This window comes from Hyperolius riggenbachi, chromosome 8, assembly GCF_040937935.1.
Source record: "Hyperolius riggenbachi isolate aHypRig1 chromosome 8, aHypRig1.pri, whole genome shotgun sequence".
NCBI classification, from domain to species: Eukaryota; Metazoa; Chordata; class Amphibia; order Anura; family Hyperoliidae; genus Hyperolius; species Hyperolius riggenbachi.
In genome coordinates, this window is record NC_090653.1 from 99,516,765 (window position 1) to 99,538,577 (window position 21,813).

The 21,813-nt window shown below is 42.8% G+C and overlaps 1 protein-coding gene across 1 annotated transcript in view; it reads left to right on the forward strand.

Moving 5' to 3' along the window:
• WDR44 (WD repeat domain 44) overlaps positions 1–21,813 on the forward strand; it is a 142,546-nt gene that overhangs the window by 41,360 nt on the left and 79,373 nt on the right. Inside the window, exon 2 of the mRNA XM_068250933.1 lies at positions 18,166–18,199. Within this exon, the coding sequence (XP_068107034.1) occupies positions 18,166–18,199 (34 nt within the window). The remainder of the gene's footprint in view (positions 1–18,165; positions 18,200–21,813) is intronic.

Genomic DNA, 21,813 nt, shown 5'->3' on the forward strand with positions numbered 1-21,813 from the left:
TCCCCGAGTCACCCCCAAGACGTAGGAGGAGACGGGGGGGCCGCCGGTGGAGGTCCAAAAGGAAAGCCTCCAGTGAAGGCCATGAACCTCAGGCCCAGGAGGGGTCACTAACAGAAGGGACATTAGTGGTAAATATCTCTTCTTATGGTTTAACGGCAATAGAGGAACAGGTTTTGAACTATGGACTATCCTTTAGTCTGACTAATTTGCCTGATTTCTTTCAGCTTGAGCAGGACTTACATCGTTTTTTTCGTACTTTGAAATTGAAGCAATTCTTTAGTAACTTACCTCCTGTACGATCTTCTGATGGTGAAGAATGTCGTGAGGACACTAGGCTGTATCTGCGTGATACTGGCTTGCGTAACAGCAGCACATTTAAACCTCCGAGTCATGCTCTCATTGATGCATATATTGAATTGTGTGGTGCCGGTCCTTGGATTGGAAATGCGCCTTTTGTATTGTGCAACCTCTGAACACATTATTTATATAGCGCTGATATCTTCCGCAGCGATGTACAGAGTATATTGTCTTGTCACTTAACTGTCCCTCAGAGGGACTCACTACCATAGTCATGTGTCTATGTATGTATAGTGTATGCATCGTAATCTAGTCCCGATTTACGTGGAAGCCAATTAACTAATCTGTATGTTTTTTGAATGTGGGAGGAAACTGAAGTGCCAAGAGAAAACCCACACAGACATGGGGAGAACATACAAACTCTGTGCTGCTAGTGCCCTAGCTGGGATATGAACCAGGGACCCATCGCTGCAAGGCGAGAGCACTAACCACTACGCCACCACTAAAATTGACAACGTGTTTCTCAGGTGCTTGCCCACTTCCTCAGGTCAGTGAAAAAACAGGTGCCTTAACTGCTATGGCTGTGTAGCAAGCATAAGTGCCTCTCTGAGAGTCTTCTCGGGTCCACTTTAAATCAAAAGGCATTTGAAATTATTCAGCTTTAGATGACCGAGGAGGAACCCCCCACGATACCGCAGGCTGTACACATACTGTATACCAGCAGCTCAGGATGTGCATATGGCTTCATAGAGACTTAAAGGAATGATTAGCTTATTCACTCCCGTGAGTAGAAGAGATGCACCAGGAGAGTTCTGTCGTTTTTTCATAAAGCTGAATGATTGCAAATAAGATGGCAAGTTTATATCTGACTTTCTATACAGCCGAATATAAGACACTTTTCTACTGCATGTTGCAGTGAAGAGAGTTAAACCTATGAGGCATTTGAAGGGAAATAGACCGCTCTCCTGAGAATATCCTGCAGTGAGATGACCCTGTTGATCACTGCATGATGAAGCAGTTATCTGTCATTACAGAACACTTTCTCCTGTGTGAAGTGCTTCATTAATATCGGTTAGTGACAGGAGACTCCACATTTGCTGCCTGTCCTTGTTGTTCTGGCGATAACAGTTGTTCATGTTTGTCTCTGGGAACAGACTAATTGATTATACTATATCAGCACCTCATCTGAGCATGGAGCACAATAAAATCCACTTGCTGGTACAGTGGTGAAAGGCAATCTGCATATTCTTTCTAAACATGTTCCGTAATTGATACTACCTAGAGAAATGGGAGCCATTGAGCCCTTGTGTACGTAGGCAGACTGTATGGCTCATTAGACAGAGTAGAATGCTGCAGATTGTCACAATGTCTTCCATCCCCCTTCCTGGCATTGTCATTTTTCTTTATATCTTTCCACTGCTATTTTTGCATCAGAACGTCCGCTGACTGACAGCACGAAAGATTTCTTAAGATAATTAACTCTTTTCTGGCAGAAACTCCCTTTTTTCCATCCTCACTCACTAGCAGGTGAGGACGCGTACATTATAAACAGGTGCCGTGAGAATTTAGGCGTCGGGAATAGCTCCAAGCAGAATATTGGTAAAACATTGACATTCTACTGGGGGTCAGTGAGTTATTCCTATACTGTAGGGGTTTCTATACTTGTTCGTGAAGGAGCTATCTTTATCACCCTATACTCTGTCCTTCCTAATACTGGGGCCCATCTGGTGATCCATACTAGCTGGGCTACTTATACATATGGGGGGGGGGGGGGGTACTCCAGGCACCCTATTATGGCGGTTACCTAATACTGGGGGCTCCTCTGCCAACTAGCTATGGGGGGGAACCTAATACTGAGTATCCCTCTGGCTACTGGGGGCTACCTAATACTGTGAAGTACCTCAGACTATCTGTATTACAGCTTACTTCTGTCTGCCTATACTAGGGGATGCCACTTAATAATAGGGGCTACTTCTGGGATCCTGTACTTGGATCTACCTAATACTGGGGGACCCTCTGGTGACTGAAACTAGGGGGCTACCTGTGCCAGGGTGGGGGTTCTACTCCTTTGCTCTTGAAGGAGATACTTCTAGAATCCCATACTTGGGTCTACCTAATATTAGGAGCAGGGCTGTGGAGTCGGTGCAAAAATCATCCGACTCCGGCTCCTCAGTTTATTAAACATCTGACTCCAACTCTGACTCCAGGTACACAAAATGGCTCCAACTCCTCGACTCCGACTCCTTAGTCTAATTCTTACCAGGGTTGTGGGGTTGGTACAAAAATCATCCGACTTCCGACTCAGACTCCTCAGTTTATGAAACCACAGTCTGACTCCAACTCCGACTCCAGGTACCCAAAATTGCTTTGACTCCAACTCCGACTCCACAGCCCTGATTAGGAGGCCCTCTGGCTACCTATGCTTGGGACTACATTAATTCTGATGGGTACCTATGAATAGTGATTTTCGAGAGCTACCTAAAACTGGTGTGTATGTGGGGGAGGGGAGCTTGTATTTGTCATTTGTGTGTGTGTGTGGGGAGGGGCATTCAAAGTATTGCTATGTTACCCCATGATTTCTGAAAGGGGAAGTTAGTATTAGACATTAAAAGAGAGGGTTAGTGTGAGAACAGTGCCGGGTGAGTCTATAGTAAAATATTAGTCAGTATTATATTACTGGTATTTTAACTACAGTATAATCCTCTATAATAAACCCCTGTGTCCCTGCGTCACACTGTCCCTGTTTAGCTGGGTCCCTGCTTTTTGCTACTGCGCATGTGCGCAGCACGGATGCAGCCTCACAGAGACAGGAGGACGGGGCCAGGGAGCCGGGCGGGTGTGTGAGCGGGTGGCCGGGTGCGTGCGCAGTAATATGCGGCGGGGGCGTCGTGAAACACAGACCTAGAGCCCGTTTTTAAACGGGCTTGGGTATGCTAATCTTTTTATAATAACCTCTGGGATAGTAAACATTTGGGTATAGTAAACTACTTCTCCAGGTCCCTGTGAATCTCCATTATACGTCTATGGGAGCAACGCCTGGTATAGTAAACTTTGATATTATAAAACTTCTGTTATAGTAAACATATTTTTGGCCCCTACGTGATGCTGACTCTGGATATAGTAAACAGTGGGCAGTGCATGCGTCATGTCAGTGTGACACCCATGGTCTACTGCTTACTTCAGGATGATTGCAAGTTAGTTGATGCATCATAACATTTGTAAGACAAAAAGAATAGCACCAGTGCTGCCTAAACAGTACCGTACAAAGAATCAGCTTGGAAAAATTAGGAATATTGTGAACCTAAAAAAAAGAATGCAGTGTTACTGCTTCCACTTTGCACTCACTGAAAAAAATCTTCACAGTCCTCTCATGAGATTGTACACCCTCCCGGGTATCTCTTATCTTGTTAGCGATGATGCTCCTGGCAACGTGTAGAGCGCAATACAGGCCACTTTCATTTATAGTGCCGATCAGAGCAGGCCTACTCGCTGCAAAAGGAGATTGGAGAGTAGAGTGCTAAGTCCAGCAAGCGGGAGGTATCAGAGCCACTTGCATTACAGATGCAAGTGGCTTATTATGATTGACTGCATTCTGAAGAGAGGCTCAAGTGTGAGCAGAAAGTTTTACAGGACATGTGCTGCTAGCAGGGCTGTGGAGTCGGTAAAAAAAAATCTTCCGACTCAGACTCCTCAGTTTCTGAAACCACGACTCCGACTCCGGGTGACCAAAATTACTCCGACTCCTCGACTCCGACTCCAACTCCGACTCCACAGCCCTGGCTGCAAGCCCTGCCCACAGAGGTATCTGAGCCACTAACAGGAAGTGAGTGGCTGCCTCTATTCAGTGATGGCTGCAATTTTTAAGGAACCCTGGATACTGTACCAGCAATTTGTCCAGCCAGCTATGCAGCCCTAAGGTATGTATAACCTTGTAGTCCACCAAATGTTCAAGTGCTTGTAGTGTACCTCCAATGAAAGGACAGAGTTACTCCTTGGCAGCAGAGAATATAGCAGGGCATGCTTGGGCCATCTGTAGGACAATATCTGATGTAGATTAAATTGGTACATACATTGTTGTAGTAAACCAGTTTTCCTGTTCCCATGGAGTTTACTATCGTATATCGCATTTATATTGTATTTGCATCATTTGCCGCCCAATTCAGCAGGTGGCACGTGTGTGTGTATATATACACCCTGCCCCACCTCTTATTGACCTTGTCTGATCATTGCTTTTGATTTTTTTTTTTTTTTATCAAAGTCGATCATTCGGCCATTTTTTAAAAAAGTAAATTTCCATCTCATTCGATAAGTGATCTAATCTACAGGGAATTTAATGGGAAAATCAATTTGTTTATATGCACCTTTACTGTATTATGGAATGCTAAGAGAGGAGACTTTAGAACGATTTCATTCAGAGGTTGAAATATCATCCTACAGATTGAGACTATGAGAAGTGTATTTGTAATATTGGTGTGGTACTTGCTGGCATCTCCTGGTACTTTAATTTGAAGTACATTTTGTTTTACTGAAAACCTGAAGGAAAAAGCCTCTGGGTTACCAGAGGGGAAAGCCTCTGGATCCTTTTAACTACAGATTCTGTTCAAATAAACATCTGTAATACTCTGAATCTCCATTCTGCTTTTAACCCTTTCAGGCCTGGCATATTTCCCCTCAAGGACCAGAGGATCCTTTTCCCTGATGATCTAGTGCCCCCCCCCCTTTCCCCAAATAGATAACCCGTGGTGATCTAGTGCCTCCCAACCCCCCCCCCCCCCCCCCAACATTCCCTGGTAGTCTCGGGTCTACCATCCCTCCCCCCCCCCCCCCCATGCAGAGATTGGCAGCAGAAAGCAATGCCGGGGTGAGTATTACATCTCCGGCGACAAACGGACATCACAGCAGCCGGCCCCATACTGAAGCATGTACCAGGGTCCTGGCTCGATGACATCATCAAGCCTGGCCAGTACATGCTTCAGTACAGGCTGGCAGCTGACGGATGTGCGTAGCGATCGTCTGGGGAACGTGGACAGGTGAGGCGCCTCTTTACCTCCACGATCACTGTGATCAACAGCGTTCGTAGTGATCAGTAGCCAATCAGTGCAGCTCCTGACTGATGCCAGAAGATTAAAGGAGAACTGTAGTGAGAGGGATATGGAGGCTGCCATATTTATTTCCTTTTAAGCAATACCAGTTGCCTGGCAGCCCTGATGGTCTATTTGCCTAAAGAAGTGTCTGAATCACACCAGAAACCGGCATGCAGCTAATCTTGTCATATCTGTCTAAATTTGTCAGAAACACCTGATCTGCTTGCATGCTTGTTCAGGGCCTATGGCTGAGAGTATTAGAGGCAGAGGATTAGCTGAATAGCCAGGCAACTGGTATTGCTTAAAAGGAAATAAATATGGCAGCCTCCATATACCTCTCACTACAGTTCTCCTTTAAACTTTTCAATTGAGAGATCTACCTTGTGTCAGAGGCTCAGAGCAACGAGCATGACATAGATTTCAACCACGTCAGTCCAGAAAGAGTTAAAGTGAAGGTTTCCCTGCATTGAATGACCAATTGTATTATTGTGTATTGTAACTAGTAGCTCTATCCACTGCAAGGCTCAAAGCTTATACTGAGGCTTTCGCATTTCCTGACTCTATTTAGGCCCTTTCACACGGACAGCTGAACTGCTTGCTCAATGCCTCTGATCTGCTGACAGCTCCTTCCAGCTGTGTTTATAACCCCCAGGTGTGCCAGCATTTAACATGCAGTGTGGTTACCACGCAGCAAAGAACCGCCTCATGTCACTTCTGAGTGCAACTGCGGCCAATGCCTGGTGGACGGACCAAACAGCTGACAGGTAGTGGATTCACTGCCTGCAGCTAACCGTGTGAAGAGCACTAAGAAAATTAAAAAATGCACTCCTCACATTTTTCCGCCTTCATTTTTGTTTTTCTTGAGAAAAATTTGTTTGTAGTCTGTCATTGTTATAATTGTGCCTGGGGTAAAGTAATTCTCTGATGAAACCCCTTTCTGAATGTTTGGGACTTCTGGTAAAATTGTCCGGAGATGAGCACTACCATCAGTCCTGCCTCATGCCAATAGTAAAGCATCCTGAGACCATGTGTGGGGCTTCTTCTCATCCAAGGGAGTGGGCTCATTCACATAGCACAGCCTTGAATAAAGAATGGTACCAGAACATCCTGCGACAGCAAATTATTTTAACCACCGATGAACATTTTGGTGAACCATGCCTTTTCCAACATGATGGAACACTGTGCCATAAGGCCAAAGTAATAATGGCTCGGGAATAAAATACTGAAATTGTGGGTTCATGGCCAGGAAACTCCACCGGCCTTAATCCAATTGAGAACTTATGGTCAATCCTCAAGAAGAGAAACCCCACAAATCCTTACACACTCCATGCATAGATTATGAAAGAATGGATTACTATGTCATCAATCAGGATTTGGCCCAGCAGTTGATTGACAGTATGCTAACCTTAGCAATGGAGGTTTTGGCTAACTACAGTGGCGCCCTCTGTCCTGTCACCATGTTGTAGTGCAGACTGAACAATTTGCTAAATAAAACAAAAAACAGAAACAAAAAAATCCACATGGGTTAGTTTGGTGAAGGGGCTGAGGAACCAAATTTTTTTTTTCAGGTGCCAAATATTTTTGAAACCCTCTTCTGGATCACTTTTCAACCTAGTGGACTGCTGAATGCATAGTAAACTAGCCGTTATGAAATCGCATGCAACACAGCAAGGACTTTCTTCTGATACATAAAACTCTCTGTAGTTTTATTTAAGATGAATACCTTCAGTGTTTTCCCCAGGCTCTTTTAGCCGGGTGCTCCACCCGGCTAGTTTTGGTGACCAACCGGCTATCATCGGGTCACCTCCTCCTATGCTGTAAGCCGAGTTGCTCACAGAAGCACTGGTCCTGCATTCTCATCTCGCCCCACCTGGCTACTGTTTCATGCCACCCGGCTACTGTTTCATGCCACCGGGCTAGTTTTGGTGACCAACCGGATGTCATCGGGTCACCTCCTCCTATGCTGTAAGCAGAGTTGCTCACCGAAGCACTGGTCCTGCATTCTCATCTCGCCCCACCCGGCTACTATTTCATGCCACTTGGCTACTATTTCATGCCACCCGGCTGGAAACATTTTCTGGGGAGAACACTGACCTTCTTCAGCCTATATTTATAGTGATATACTGCTCTTAAACATTTATGCGTGCATTCTAATGCTGTGTAACTTAGTGATATATTATGTTAACTTAATTTGCTGCTTGTGAGTGTTAAAGCGGACCAGAACTCAGAACTTCCTCTCTGCTGTAAAAGATAAGCAACAGCATAATTTTTAAAGAAAAAAAAAACCTTCTTTACAGCTGATATAAATCTGCATTGTGTCTACTTCCTGTTTTCATGGAAGCAAAGATAGGTTTAACATCCTGTGTTTACAAATTAGCTGCTCTGACACTGCTGAGAGATCAAACTACACTTCTGATTAGTCACAGATAAGGGGGGATTAGACTGGCTAAACTCTTTACATACAGGTTGCATTTCTCTCTATTTTCCTTCTGTCCTTTTGCAAGAGTTCAGGTCCACTGGCAACTGCAGTAGCACAAACTGTAGGCTACTTTCACACTGACATGTAGCAGTGCATTCATTGGACAATAAAATTGCACCTCAAAAGCTTTATATTTATATTAGTTTATATTGTAATGTAATGAAGGCTCACATCAGTGGTGTGTGTGTGTGGCGTATTGCGTCTGAACAACGCAAGGCATGCTTTGTGCTGCTGGACAATGTGTGCGTTTTATAGTTGCTGTCAAGCATACGTTTCATATTTTTCAGAGGTGCTAGGCTGCGTCTCAGACACTTGTTTCTGTATGCTCCATCCCCTATTGCCTGATGAAGTGGGGTCACGCCTGCAAAATGTGTTGCTTTGACCTTTTGGAGTTTATATAAATGTGCTTGTTGCTATAATATCAACCTGTTTTTGTGTCTGCTTGGAGGAGGTAAGTCCACCACTGCCTCCCCCGTTTTTTTTTTTAAGTTTTAGCTACTTTTATCCTTTTGTCGCCTATGTTCATTTCCACATTGTTCGTGTCCACCCATGGTGAAAGGATGCTTAACCCCTTGTTTCCAGATCTACACAGAGCGACTTCTTCTTAATCCTGAGTGGGGACAGGTCTAATCTCCCCACCTGCCTTTACAATGGTTGCGTTAGTGGTAACCCATGTTTGTGAGTATAACTTTGAATACTTGCCTCTCATTACCCACATCAGTCCAGTACATACTGCACTATATTGGGCTCTCTGTGTTCTCTCTCGTTTTCTCAATACTTTTGATACTATATGCTTTACTACATGCATGGCATCACACGTGTAACACATGATGTAACTTTTCCCCTCTGTTGCATTGCAATCTGGTTTTTACAGGCTACACAATGATCCAGTATGAAACCAGCCTCTTTCGGTAGCAATATAGCCACCATCCCTGTTATCTGCTATGACCCAGACAAGGTAAACCTTTGCCACCCAATAGCCTTCTCTCTTTAAGAATCCAGTCCATATTTTTCTGGATCAATCACCTCTTCTCTCCAGTATTCTGTGCCATTCTCACATCCTATAAAATGAACCCCACTGTCACTGAGGAAGTTCCGCAAAGGTGGAGATGTTGGGTTTACTATTTAAGGGGGGCCTGGAAGAGTGGGGTGGTCCCATACTACTATCTTTCACTCCCTCCAATACGGGGGTCCTTCCTCCTATTATGGTATTCTTGTGGCTGCTCTTGTTATGGATGTGAAGATCATGATGGCCACAATTGCTTTATGACCCTTGTGAGATGGGCCTCTGACTGAGTGAAGGTGACCGGGTGAAGGGAACATTTTGCTGGAGGGCCCCTACATGCCCCTCCACGCACCCTCCGCTCTGCCAAGATGAATTTGGTTATTCCCAGGATCCACTTAAATGCATTTGGTGCTCGGGCATTTTCCTATGCTGCCCCTACTCTATGGAACTCCCTTCCACAATCAGCGTAAGAGGCTACTTCTCTGGACAGCTTTAAGAAAAGGCTAAAAACCCATCTCTTCTCCTGAGCCTTCGAGACTGCATAATGCAGGTTCACAGCACTTGAGTCCCCATGGAGAAAAGCGCAATAAAATTTGTAGTTAATGCCCTGGTGTACCCATCAAAAAGCTTTACCTTTGTGTATTGGTGGTGTAGCGATTGAATGAAACTTAACAAGTGATCTATTGGTATTAACAAGGAGTGAAGCTATTAACAGTAGCAGCTGTAAATGCTGGGTGAGGTGATGAACAGCTGTAGACACAACAAGACAGTTCAGTAGTGGCTTTTATTGCTGTGTCATACATTGACCTAAACGCTAGAGAGAGCCGTCATTGAATCAGGCTGCTGCTCTCCTTCTCATTGCTAAGTGTCAGTGAGAATGCAGCCTTTCAGTTACACAAAACATGTGATGTATCTGCAGATTACTGGCTGCAGGTGGATCAGTGCTTGCCAAGCATTCTTTCTTCACTGGAGATTTTATGAAGGCCTCAAACAAGCCGGCTCTGGTATGAACTAAACCGGCCCTGTTACATTGCTGGACAGCAAAGCAAAGCAAAATAAAACAATCCTCCCTAAGAATGCACTTAGCTCTAATTTAGGAAAACATTTACTTTACACAAATTGCTAAAAATTCAATTACAGATTGTCTAAAGCTTTGCACAAGTTTTGTTTTTCTTACCCAGTTGGGGCTGCGTTAAAAGATTAGACAAACTCTGAATATTTATGCTAGAAAAAGAGAGGAAGTCCAATTATTATAAATGTTATTAAAGCCGACCATTGCAATGGAAACGGAGCATATAATAATGAGGCATCCTGCAGTGAGAGATGTTTGTTGAAATATTCAAGCCTGGTTCAGAGGAAAAAAAATTAAAAATGTAGGCCGATTTACACTAGAAAGGTGCGATGACCTGCCCCTGCCATATTGCACTACAATCCACAAAAATAACACACATGACCCTGCAGCAGAATGCACCAACAGGTCCAGATGCATAGCGCTGCCTCTCGACCAGCGATATACTCTCTGCTAGACAGGAAGTATGTCACTGGGATTCCTGGGTCCATCGTATTCCCGTTGTTACACGCCACACCACTGCTGTCAACATTTTTTAAGTTCCTGCATTGCCCATTGACTCACATTACTTCCCCCACCACTGCATTGCCACCGAAGTTGGCCAGTAACCCGCTCTTGACTACAGTGGCCCGGCGGCCGATTGGGCACTTTCGGCGCAACGCGGTAAGTTAGCTAGGCCCCATTGCGTTGCATTGTCTTTGTGTTGCCCAGCTGTAACACAACGCAGATTTCCAATGCAAGTGTAAAAGGGGCCTCAAGGTTAGCTTCACCCTAGAGATGTAACACATGTAAAGAAGCAATTCACAAATTTGCACCTTCATTGACTGTGTGTCAACTTGTGCACTTCTAACCACACAATGCAATACCTACATTTTTAATTATGGAATCTGATGAGGTGCAAACTGTTCATAGACTTTGAATTATGCTATGTTACTCTGCACAAAACGGTGTCTTACTACACAAGGTGTTAGTTTCAAAGTACCCGTTAGTTTTTCAATGGTGTGCTTAGTTTTTAGACCCTGTCCTATATTTTTTTTTTTCTTTATTGTGTCAGATCTGGCTGCAGCCATGCACAAACGCAACATGCCGCGGAGTAACACTACCAAGTGTCAGCACTTGACACGCATGTTGTTATAACTGCTTTTCACAATTTACATGATACCGCTTGGAAAACTAATCCAAAAACATGGCCTGACATACCACTGCTATGCAGACGACACCCAACTATATCTTTCCTTCAAGCCTGGTGTGACAGACCCAACTCTAACTATAAACGCCTGCTTACGTGAACTACAGCAATGGATGATTGACAACTGGCTGAAACTAAATGCATACAAAACTGAAGTCCTTCTGATTGGAGGGCAGCGCATGACAACAGAACAACTTAACTTGCAGTCTTCACCACTGGGAATAGGAGGCACGGATCTACGCAGCTCTAATCATGTGCGTAGCCTGGGAGTTCTAATTGATGGGGATTTAAACTTCAGAACTCAAATCTCTGCTGTGGTGAAATCATCCTATTTTCACCTGAAGAACATAGCAAAAATCAAGCACCTCATCCCCCCATAAGATCTGCCAACCTTAGTCCATGCCTTCATCACATCCCGACTGGACTACTGCAATGCTCTCTACACTGGCCTTCCAAAAAAGGTCTTGTACCGCCTACAGCTGATACAGAATACTGCTGCCAGACTGCTAACCAACCAACCCCGTCACTGCCACATAACGCCAGTCCTGCACTCCCTTCACTGGCTACCTATAGAATGGAGGGTCCTATTCAAGATCGGCCTACTGACATTTAAATCCCTGAATAATCTAGGTCCTGAATACATGAAAGATATGTTGCAGCTGCATAGCAATCCCCGCATTCTCAGATCCACAGGTTCTAATAATCTAGTCATACCCAGAGTCCATTTGGAAACTTTTGGTCCCAGAGCCTTCTGTCATGCTGCCCCTACGTTTTGGAACTCCTTACCTCAGCAGATCAGGACAGCTCCATCCCTGGACGTGTTTAAATCCAGACTGAAAACCCACCTGTTCAGTTTGGCATTTGCAGAATTATAATTTTTGTTGTGTGAATACTTCATCCTACTACCAATTACTGAATCTGAGAGAGCCTAAGCGCTTTGAGTCTTATGGGAGAAAAGCGCTATAGAAATGTTATTGTATTGTATTATTGTATAACTGCTGCTATCTAGCCGATGCACAAAAGCAGCCGACTGGCTGTGAATTCAGCTGCCTGTCTATGGACCCGCAGAAAGGAAATTGCAATAACTGGCTTTTCTGTATCACTCAAGGAAAAAAAATGTTTTTTACTTTTTGTTGTCTCTACAATGCAATGAATCTCTGATAAGATTCATATAAGCACTTTGCGGACGGCGCCTGTACCATTTTTGGGGTGTGTTTGCCATAATGGAAGGTATAGGCTAAACGCTCACAAAACTGCTTTATGCGACGATTGCGTTAGCGTTTTTTAGAATAAAAACATTGTATTTCTTCTTTTCAGGGTCAAAGAGTTCACTTCCTGACTTCCGTCAGGGTGTGAATGACAAACACTCTAGAAAAGAGTTTAGAAAAGCGCTTTTACCAAAAACGCAGCGCGGAGTGGAGTGTCGGGAAAGCAGATAAAATGCAGAATGTTGTAAAACGCTTGCTTTTGCGATTACCATTTTAGATGTGAAGGAGGCCTGACAGACACTTAATAAGCTCCAGAAGACAGAGCTCTCTGTGGATTTGAAGACTGAGAGATCAGTAAAGCTCTTTTGCATAGATAACTGGAGTTTCTTAACTCTTCCTGTACTGGAAACCATATTAGACTATCTGCTGCTAATGTGTTATTTATTAGCTGTACTACACATACAAATCATTATATCATAAGTTTATTTTCACTTCAGATTCGGTTTAATATTAAATTTGTCAGTGGAACTCCTGTATGGAAATTGGATTTGCCTACAGTTGGCAGGAAGGTATTCTTACTAGAGTCCAGTAATCACAGCCTCCACCTGCTTTGAATGTATCATATGAAAGTAATGCGGAGATGGCGGATAGCTTAATGAAGAGTTAATGCACTTGGTAGGCATGAGGAAAGTTGGTGGCATTTATGAATAATTTATCTGCATACTCAGTTTTATACTCATTACAGAAAGGAACAGAAGAAACATGATAGAAAGAAAAAGAAACATCATAATATATTTTTAGATATGGATGTGTGTACTGAATGCTGCTTTAGATGTACAGATACAGATTGGTGCTAAACCCACCATACACTAGCAGGTGGGCTTCCTATCAGGTGAAGGAGCAGTATGTAACTGATATGAATAGTTCACCTGGGTACTTCCTCATGCTACTAAACCACTTGGCATTCCTGGGGTTTTAACCCTTAAAGAGGATCTGTATCGAAAAAAATGCCCCTGGGGGATACTCTCCTCGGCAGGGGGAGTCCTCTGTATCCTATTGAGGCTTCCCCCGTCCTTTTAAGTCCCACGGCAACAGTGATAGAGCTCCCCGAACAGCGGGGTTGTAAATATTTACCTTCCTGGCTCCAGCGCAGCCACAGCAGCGGCTTTCGCCTCAGAAAAAGGCGGAAATAGCCGCTCCCAGTCAGGTCCGCTCTACTGCGCAGGTGCAAGTCTCTTGCTCCTGCACAGTAAAGCGGACCCGATTGAGATCAGCTATTTTTGAGCGGAGAGCGGCACCAGCTCCCCTGCTGGAACAGGGAAAGGTAAATATTGCACAGCCCGACAAATTGTCGGCTGTGCATTCCGTGGGCCAGAGCGAGACTGCATTGGGATGGAGGAGAACAGGGAAAGCCTCGATAGGATCCAGAGGCTTCACCCTCCCGAGGTGAGTACCCCCCAGGGGCATTTTTTTTCATACAGAGTCTCTTTAAAGGATATCAGAGTTGAGTAATAAAATCTGTTTTTACTTATCTGTGGCTTCTTCCAGCCCTAGAGGTCACCTGTGTCCTTTACCACAGCCTCGGTCTTCTCCCGGGTCCCTCTGCCAGTCTCTGAAGTATTGCCCCATCCCCCCCCCCCCCCCCCCCAATAATTCAGTGTCTTCTGTGTATGCGCGGGAGTGAACCTGTGTCACTGCGCAGGGGTAGAACTCTCCTGCTGACGTAGGCGCTTAAGTGGAGAACCAGCCCTTAGAGTTTACATTTGAGCCCTCCTGTGTCATGTGGCATTTAAATTATATTCTTATGCTGGGAATAGACGGCTCGATTCTGAGCTGATAAGATGGTTAGATAATTTCCGACATGTCCGATCACCGTTCGATCGTTTTGCTGCTCGATTTGTAATTGAAGTGGATTGAAAAAAGATTGGAAGAAGAGAATTGATTGGGCAAAGCGATCAGGCGCAGATTTGAGTGCCAGAATCGACCCGTGTATTCCCAGCATTAGTATGCTATTGTTCTATTGCAGTAAACATGCTTTACCTGATAATACTTTATAAAACAAAATTGTAAAAATATGAGCACAACTGAACTCATTTCATTTATGAGCTCAGTGGCATAACAATGGGTAATGTAGAGGTTGTGACTGCACCAGTGCCCCTGGACCAGAGGGAACCCTACTGCTGTATTAGCTGCTGTTTGGTGCTATGCTGATAATGATCACCTCAATATATGTTTTGAAATGTGGTAATGATTAACAAACTGTTTTGTGCTCCTGCGCACACCTTTCTGACAATGCAGCTGTGCTTGGCAGGATTTGGTCCTTCATATCAATTGTGATGTATAGAGTGCTTGAGGTGATCCAATGTAAAACTCACACTGAGACCCTAATTACTGTTTAGCTCCACCGCTGTATGAGGGACTTATTTTGTTATAAGGTTTTACATTGTTGCGCTTCTGCTTTTCATACTGAGTATTGGGTAACAGTTGGTGAATTGTGACTTGAGCCTCCATGTCCATTGTCCTAATGCTAATTGCAGATATAGTATACGCAGAGGTTAGAGCAGGGCAAGCTCCTTTCTGTCCATGCAAGCTCTAGCAATTACATAAAGTTTGGCATACAAAGCGTGTAACAGAATATTGTGAAGCAGAAGCTAGCTATGGTGCAGATGAAACTGAAGTTCAATCCAAACTGTCAATTGCTGAAATAGACACTTCGGCAAGGGCAAAGCTGAAAAGCATTGGAGGTCAAAATGATTGACTCTTCATTCTTTTCAGTGGAACTATTAGGTACAGTGATTACTCAGCAGAGCGGAAACTTTGCTTATTTTATTGTTCTTGCTCTGTAGAAAATGTACAGAGTCTTCTATTACATGAAACGCAGCATGTTTGTGGAGTTGAAATTGTAAGTGTTAATTGTAAATGAAATTGTAGTGGCTGGATAGTGTAATGGTTAAGGGCTCTGCCTCTGACACGGGAGACCTGGGTTCGAATCTCGGCTCTGCCTGTTCAGTAAGCCAGCACCTATTCAGCAGGAGACCTTAGGCAAGTCTCCCTAACACTGCTACAGCCTATAGAGCGCGTCCTAGTGGCTGCAGCTCTGGAGCTTTGAGTCCGCCAGGAGAAAAGCGATATATAAGGGTTTGTCTTTGTCTTTTATATTGTTAGACAATAACAATATAAAGCAAGCTCCTGGTGAACTCTTAGGAGTGTGTAAGGGGCTACAAAGGGCCAGAACGCCCTCTTACTAAAATTTTAAGCAAAACAAGTTTGCCGCCTTAAAACAGACGGTATTTGGTGTGTGTGTGTGTGTGTGTGTGTGTGTGTATTTATATGTATGTATATATATATATATATATATATATATATATATATATATATATATATATATATATATATATATATATATATATATATATATATATATATATATATATATATATATATATATATATATATATATATATATATATATATATATATAATTTAGGTTGGAGTGAGCCTTTGATATCTCCCACGATGCATCACTGCTGAATATGCAAATCATACTTTATTGTCCCTGTAAGCTGACCACACCTTCAGAACCGCTGGAATGCAATGATGTCAGCTCTAAAGAATTAACAAGCTGACATATTGCATTCCAGCGGTTCTGGAGGTGTGCTTAGCTTACAGGGACAACAAAGGTTGATTTGCATATTCAGCAGTGATGCATCGTGAATTATGACTTATCGCAAATACCTTCTGTTTTAAAAAGGCAAACTCTTGTCTTCCGTTTTTACAGTGACATGAAATCCATGGTAAAGGAGAACTCGAATGACACACATTCATGCAGCCTTTAAGAACATAAGCAAGAAGTTTTGAATCAGGATGATACCATTTATTGGATAACTTAGAGATGAATAAACAGTGAGCTTTCGACTTATAAAAAGCCTTCGTCGGACTTGTTCCTGACCAAAACTGAAAAACACAGCTTATATACACTGACGTACAGAGGAGAAACATTCTTTAGCAAACATAAATGTAATTAGATGCCTTAACTGTTACTGAGGAGGCTTTCCCAGGCATCCTATCTAAATTGATAAGATCAGTAGAATTCTCAACATGACATAAAGCAGACTCTGGTGATGGGGAGACATTGTAAATTCCGAGTTCAAATGGTAACTGGCCTGGTTACATGCACCATTAATTCTAAGCTTAAGAGAATTGTGGCATTTAAAGCCAGCACATGAAAAAAAATAAAATGAATAGTGACAGTGAATACCATCTTACACAGCATATGGCACAAAAATGAATGAAAAGATAGAAAAATTTAAAGAATTGCGGCATTTAAAACCCATCGTACCAGCACAAGAAGTTAAAGTCCTTGTTTAAACCATCTTCTACAGTTTTGAACCAATGTATAAACTTAGTTTCTTGTGTTAGTCTCATGTTTCCCGATTTGAAGCCACCCATTAATACAGTGACGCGAAAATCGCTTAAACTGTGTCCAGGTAAACAAAAGTGTGTTGGTAATGGGAGATCAGTATATTTTGTAATATCCTTTTTCCTGCTGTTAATAGTGGATCTGTGGTGTGTCATGCGATCACGCAGTGGTTGACTTGTTTCTCCCACATAAATTCCTTTGGGGCATTTTGCACACATGATCACGTATACCACATTAGATGAGTCGCAGGAAAAGGTGCCTTGTACTTTGTATTCCTGTTGTGTACCTGGTATTAGTATCCTGTCAGTGGAATGGATGTGTTTACAGGTCCCACACGTTTTCCCTCGGCAGGGGAATGTTCTATTCTGTTCTTGCCTATTTAAGGCACTCCTCACTATCATCTGCTTAAGATTGGGTGGCTGTCGGAACGCTAGGAGGGGAGGTTCAGGGAATATCTTTTTCAGTCTCTGATCCTTGTGTAGAACAGGATGAAGTTCTTTTGCAATCTTTCTTAAGATTTCCAGGCGTGGGTTGTAGGTGACTACCAGTGGGACACGGCTCTCTTCCTGGCTCTGCTTGTACTCCAGGAGTTGACCATTTGCAAGCATCGGAAGCGATGTGTCATATTATGATAAACGTGTATGTGTAATGTCGACTGACTTACAACTTTCCTGTGTTCTTTCCTTGTTTTTCATTGTTAGTGCTTAATAACCCAGTGCTGTATATCCCAGTCTCCTTGTAGTGAATTAAGTCAGACTCAAGGCCGGTACCCCTGATGCTTGATAAGTGGTCATAAGACTTTATGACTGAGGCAAACAATCTTGATTGTGAAAAAATGGAAATATGTTCAAAAGGTCTTCATTACTCGGTGTGGGAGCTAAATAAAGATGATCATCAGTGGATATCAGTGAGACGGTTTCATCTCCAAACCTAGATTTTTATTTTTTTTTCAATCCTTTTAAACCAAAACAAGAAGGGCTTATTTCCACTGGAGTGTAACTGCAGCCGAATAACAGCTGTAGTGAAGAGGTCTGCAGCATGCCATCCAGATGCGCATCTCAGTGCGATCTGGATGACCTTCCATGTAATAGATAAGCAGTATTTCCCTATGCAGCTTGAATGCAGGCACACGCCGCAGATTTGGCTCTGATTCAGGCTTAGTGGAAATCGCCCGAATATGGGCTTCCACAAATGTTTTGTTTAGGATTGTTGGTCCGCCGCCCCTGCGGAGTGCGAGCAAGTGCCCAGCTGGTGGACAGGAGAAGCTGACAGCCAGTGAATTTATCGCCTTCAGCTGCTTCTGGAATAGAGGCCTAACACCCAACGGTTCTCAGCAGCGAATAAGCAAATTTGTTTTTACTTTGTGGAGAATATTTTAATATATGTATCTAATTCTTTTATTTCTATTTTCAGCTCTCCAACAAAGCCGACAACCTTCAATTTGCAGGTAAGTGTGTTTGTTTTCAAAGCTGTACAGAAGAGATGTATATCACTGCATAATTCATAAGTGCGCTGTTTATTCTTGCTTTCCTGATCCACCTGAAAACAACTGACAAGCAGTTCTGTCCTGGAGCAGCACTGCTCTGCTTTATATCAGATGTTCTTTCATAGCTTTGAGGGTCTAAATTCTGTCCAGTGGAGAAGTGTAACAGGCTGGGAATAACTATGCATGGGGTGCATGGTACTTACACATTCTTTTTAAAATGTTGTTAGCATGTTGCCTGCTGTCCAGCTCCCCTTAAATAGATGACCATGCAAGATTGCCTGGTAATTGCCACCCTGATTAAGAATGCTACTCTGATGGACTGCTTAAAGGGGCACTATGGTGACAAATTTTAAAATATGTGCAAACATACAAATAAGTACATTTTTTCCAGAGTAAAATAAGCCATAAATTACTTTTCTCCTATATTGCTTTCACTTACAGTAGGTAGTAGAAATCTGACAGAAGCGACAGGTTTTTGACTAGTCTATCTCTTCAAAGGGGATTTCAAAAGCACTTACTGAACGGCAGTTCCTCTGTCCAACTGCCAAAAAACTGTGCAGCAAGCAAGGAAGCTGGCCAGCATCATTGTTTAAATCCTTTTTAGGGAATAAGGGAATATCTTTATAAAGAATAAAAACCTTGCTGAGAATCCATTATGAAGAGATTGACTAGTCCAAAACCTGTCGCTTCTGTCAGATTTCTACTACCTACTGTAAGTGACAGCAACATAGGAGAAAAGTAATTTATGGCTTATTTTACTCTGGAAAAAATGTACTTATTTGTATGTTTGCACATATTTTAAAATTTTTCACCATAGTGCCCCTTTAAGCAGTCCATCACAGAGTAGCATTCTTAATCAGGGTGGCATTACATTAGGGGGAACAGCCAGTGGTGGATACAGTGGGACAAGCTAAGCTAAACTTTTTTTTTTTATTTATTTATTTTTTATAATGTCCTTCAGGACTAGTGGGAGAGAGAGAGAGGGGGCTGATGTTTTGTGTAGAAGCAAACATTGCTTGTGCGACACACTGAGGTCACTCTTAATACAAACAGATACTTGGTAAATATCCTGCTGTCATAAGTGCCCCTTTAAGGTCTATTCTCCAATCTATGAGAACAGTGAATGTAGTGCCAATACATCTTAGTTAGGTAGGAAGCTGACTTTAAAATTAAAATTTACAGACCATGGGCTATGTATTAATCAAGTTATTTGGGCACAGGGATAGGCAGGCGTCTAATAGACTCCTCTGTTAATTATTGGTAATTAGGTGCCAGTGAGTTGGGTGCCCATGGTGGATAGTAGATTAATGGCTACTACATAGGAAACCGTGTTTTGTGGGGAGCTTGTGGTTAGTGGTAGAAATTGGGGGTAGTTTTTAGCATTGTTTAAAAGGAAATAAATATGGCAGCCTCCATATCCATCACTTCAGGTTCCCTTTAAAGCTGATCCGAGATGAAACACTAAAAAGTAACTTGTCTACATATCTTCTCTAAAGTTAAGATAGTTTACACAGCAAATCTAGCTGCAAACAGCTTCAACAAGATATGATTATTTCTTCCTGTGATACAATGAGAGCAGCCATGTTCTGTTTGTAATCATTACACACAGGCAAGCTGATCTGCATCTCCAGCCCTCAGCCTGTGAAAACTTCACTCCCCTCTCCTCCTCCCCTCTGCCTCTGAAATCTCTGGCTAGTGACACCTCCTCCTGCCCAGACTGAGCTCCCATAAGCCCTTGCTACATGAGTCTGAGAGTGCCAAGGCACTGGAGAAGCTGTGGGCGAAGCTTGCTTAGTTTATAGGGAATTAGAGTATCAAAACGAAAAAAAAAAAGCATTGGGCTATGAAAGGAACACAATTATGCAATGAGTAAACGTTTATCTCGGATCCACTTTACGTTATGAATACTCAGATCAGGAGTCGAAGGTAGACATTTATTGGAAATGAATAAGCTCGAGCATTTGCTATCCCTACCAAATTTGTGGTGTTATTGCACAGGAAACAGAATCACCAGGCACCGCATATTTTCTTGGTCTAAAACTTTTTAGAAGTTGGATTTGTGTGCAAGTCAGAACGCTTTGCTTCCTGTGTTTCCATTGTGCATCTATTGTCTCTCTGTGCCTCCACTGTGCCTGCCCTCCAGAGCGTACCGCTCTGATTCCCCACTTAACCCCATTGTGCCGCAAGGGTCCCCTGTTTTACGGGTGAAAATGTCCCTCACAGCTCCAACTTGTTCTCCAGTAATGTTATTACGACCGGCGTGCCATATGTGTCGGCCGAGTTATATGTATCTCATGACTTGTGTAACCTGTACTTTTTAAAGTGTACCTGAGGTAAAATAAGATATATTTGTATGTATAGTGCATAACCAGGCTGTTTACTTTCTTTATTTCGCTGCCTGAAAGAGTTAATTTCTAGGCATGGAAGTGACAGCTTCTGTCTTGTCGGTACCTTGTTGGGAATATAGTGAACATCACTGATGAGCAAATTACAGCCATAAAAGTTTCCCTGGCATAATACAACTTCTGAGGGCTGAGAGAGATAAAATACATGAACTATTGACCTTTTTCTAACTCTGGGACACTTCATAGGCTGCCACTGATAAGGGACAGTAAACCATTCAACCTACTTTTTAAACGCCTTGGCCCATATGCAATTGATTTTTTTCATCTGAGTTATCTCCTAGGAGATACATTTCATCTTCTCTGTAAACTAAATTTTCAGCATTTTACAACTGTAAAAGTACCAAAAAGTTGGTGAAGAGGTACTATAAAAAATATTTTGAGCATTTCCTTGTTTGCTGGTTGTTTAAATAGCATTTTATGACCGTGTATAAAAATATCACCTAGGAGAAAACTCTGGAGAAAAAGTTAATTGCATATGGGCCCTTGACCTTAACCCGATTGAGATGCTGTGACATGACCTCAAGAAAGCGATTTACACCAGACCTCCCAAGAATATTGCTGAACAAACAGTTCTGTACAGTGGAATGGTCCAGAATTACTCCTGACCGTTGTGCACGTCTGATCTGTAACTACAGGAAACGTTTGGTTGAAGTTATAGCTGCCAAAGGAGGTTCAACCAGTTATTAAATACAAGGGTTCACATACCTTTTCCACCTGCACTGTGAATGTTTACGTGGTGTGTTCAATAAAAACATGGAAACCTTTAATTATTTGTGTGGTATTAGTTTAAGCAGACTGTGATTGTCTATTGTTGCGACTTAGATAAAGATCATATCACATTTTGTGACCAATTTGTACAGAAATCCATATAATTCCAAAGGGTTCACATACTTTTTCTTGCTACTTTAAAAGAAAACAATGGGCTATGTCAAAATATTCATTTTTAGGAGTAGAGGAATAAATATAATAGTTTCTCATTTAATTTATTTTCACCCCGGGTTCACTTTAATAACAGTAATGTTTCCCTTTGTCTCCATAAATGCATGGCTTCTTCAGCAACAGTTTGGTAATGCTCTCACCTTCCTGGCACCAGTGGCCCTTGCACAATAAATATTAGCTGTGCTGTCACTTTTACCTGTAGTCTCCAGGGCTGCAGTCACAAGGCAGGTG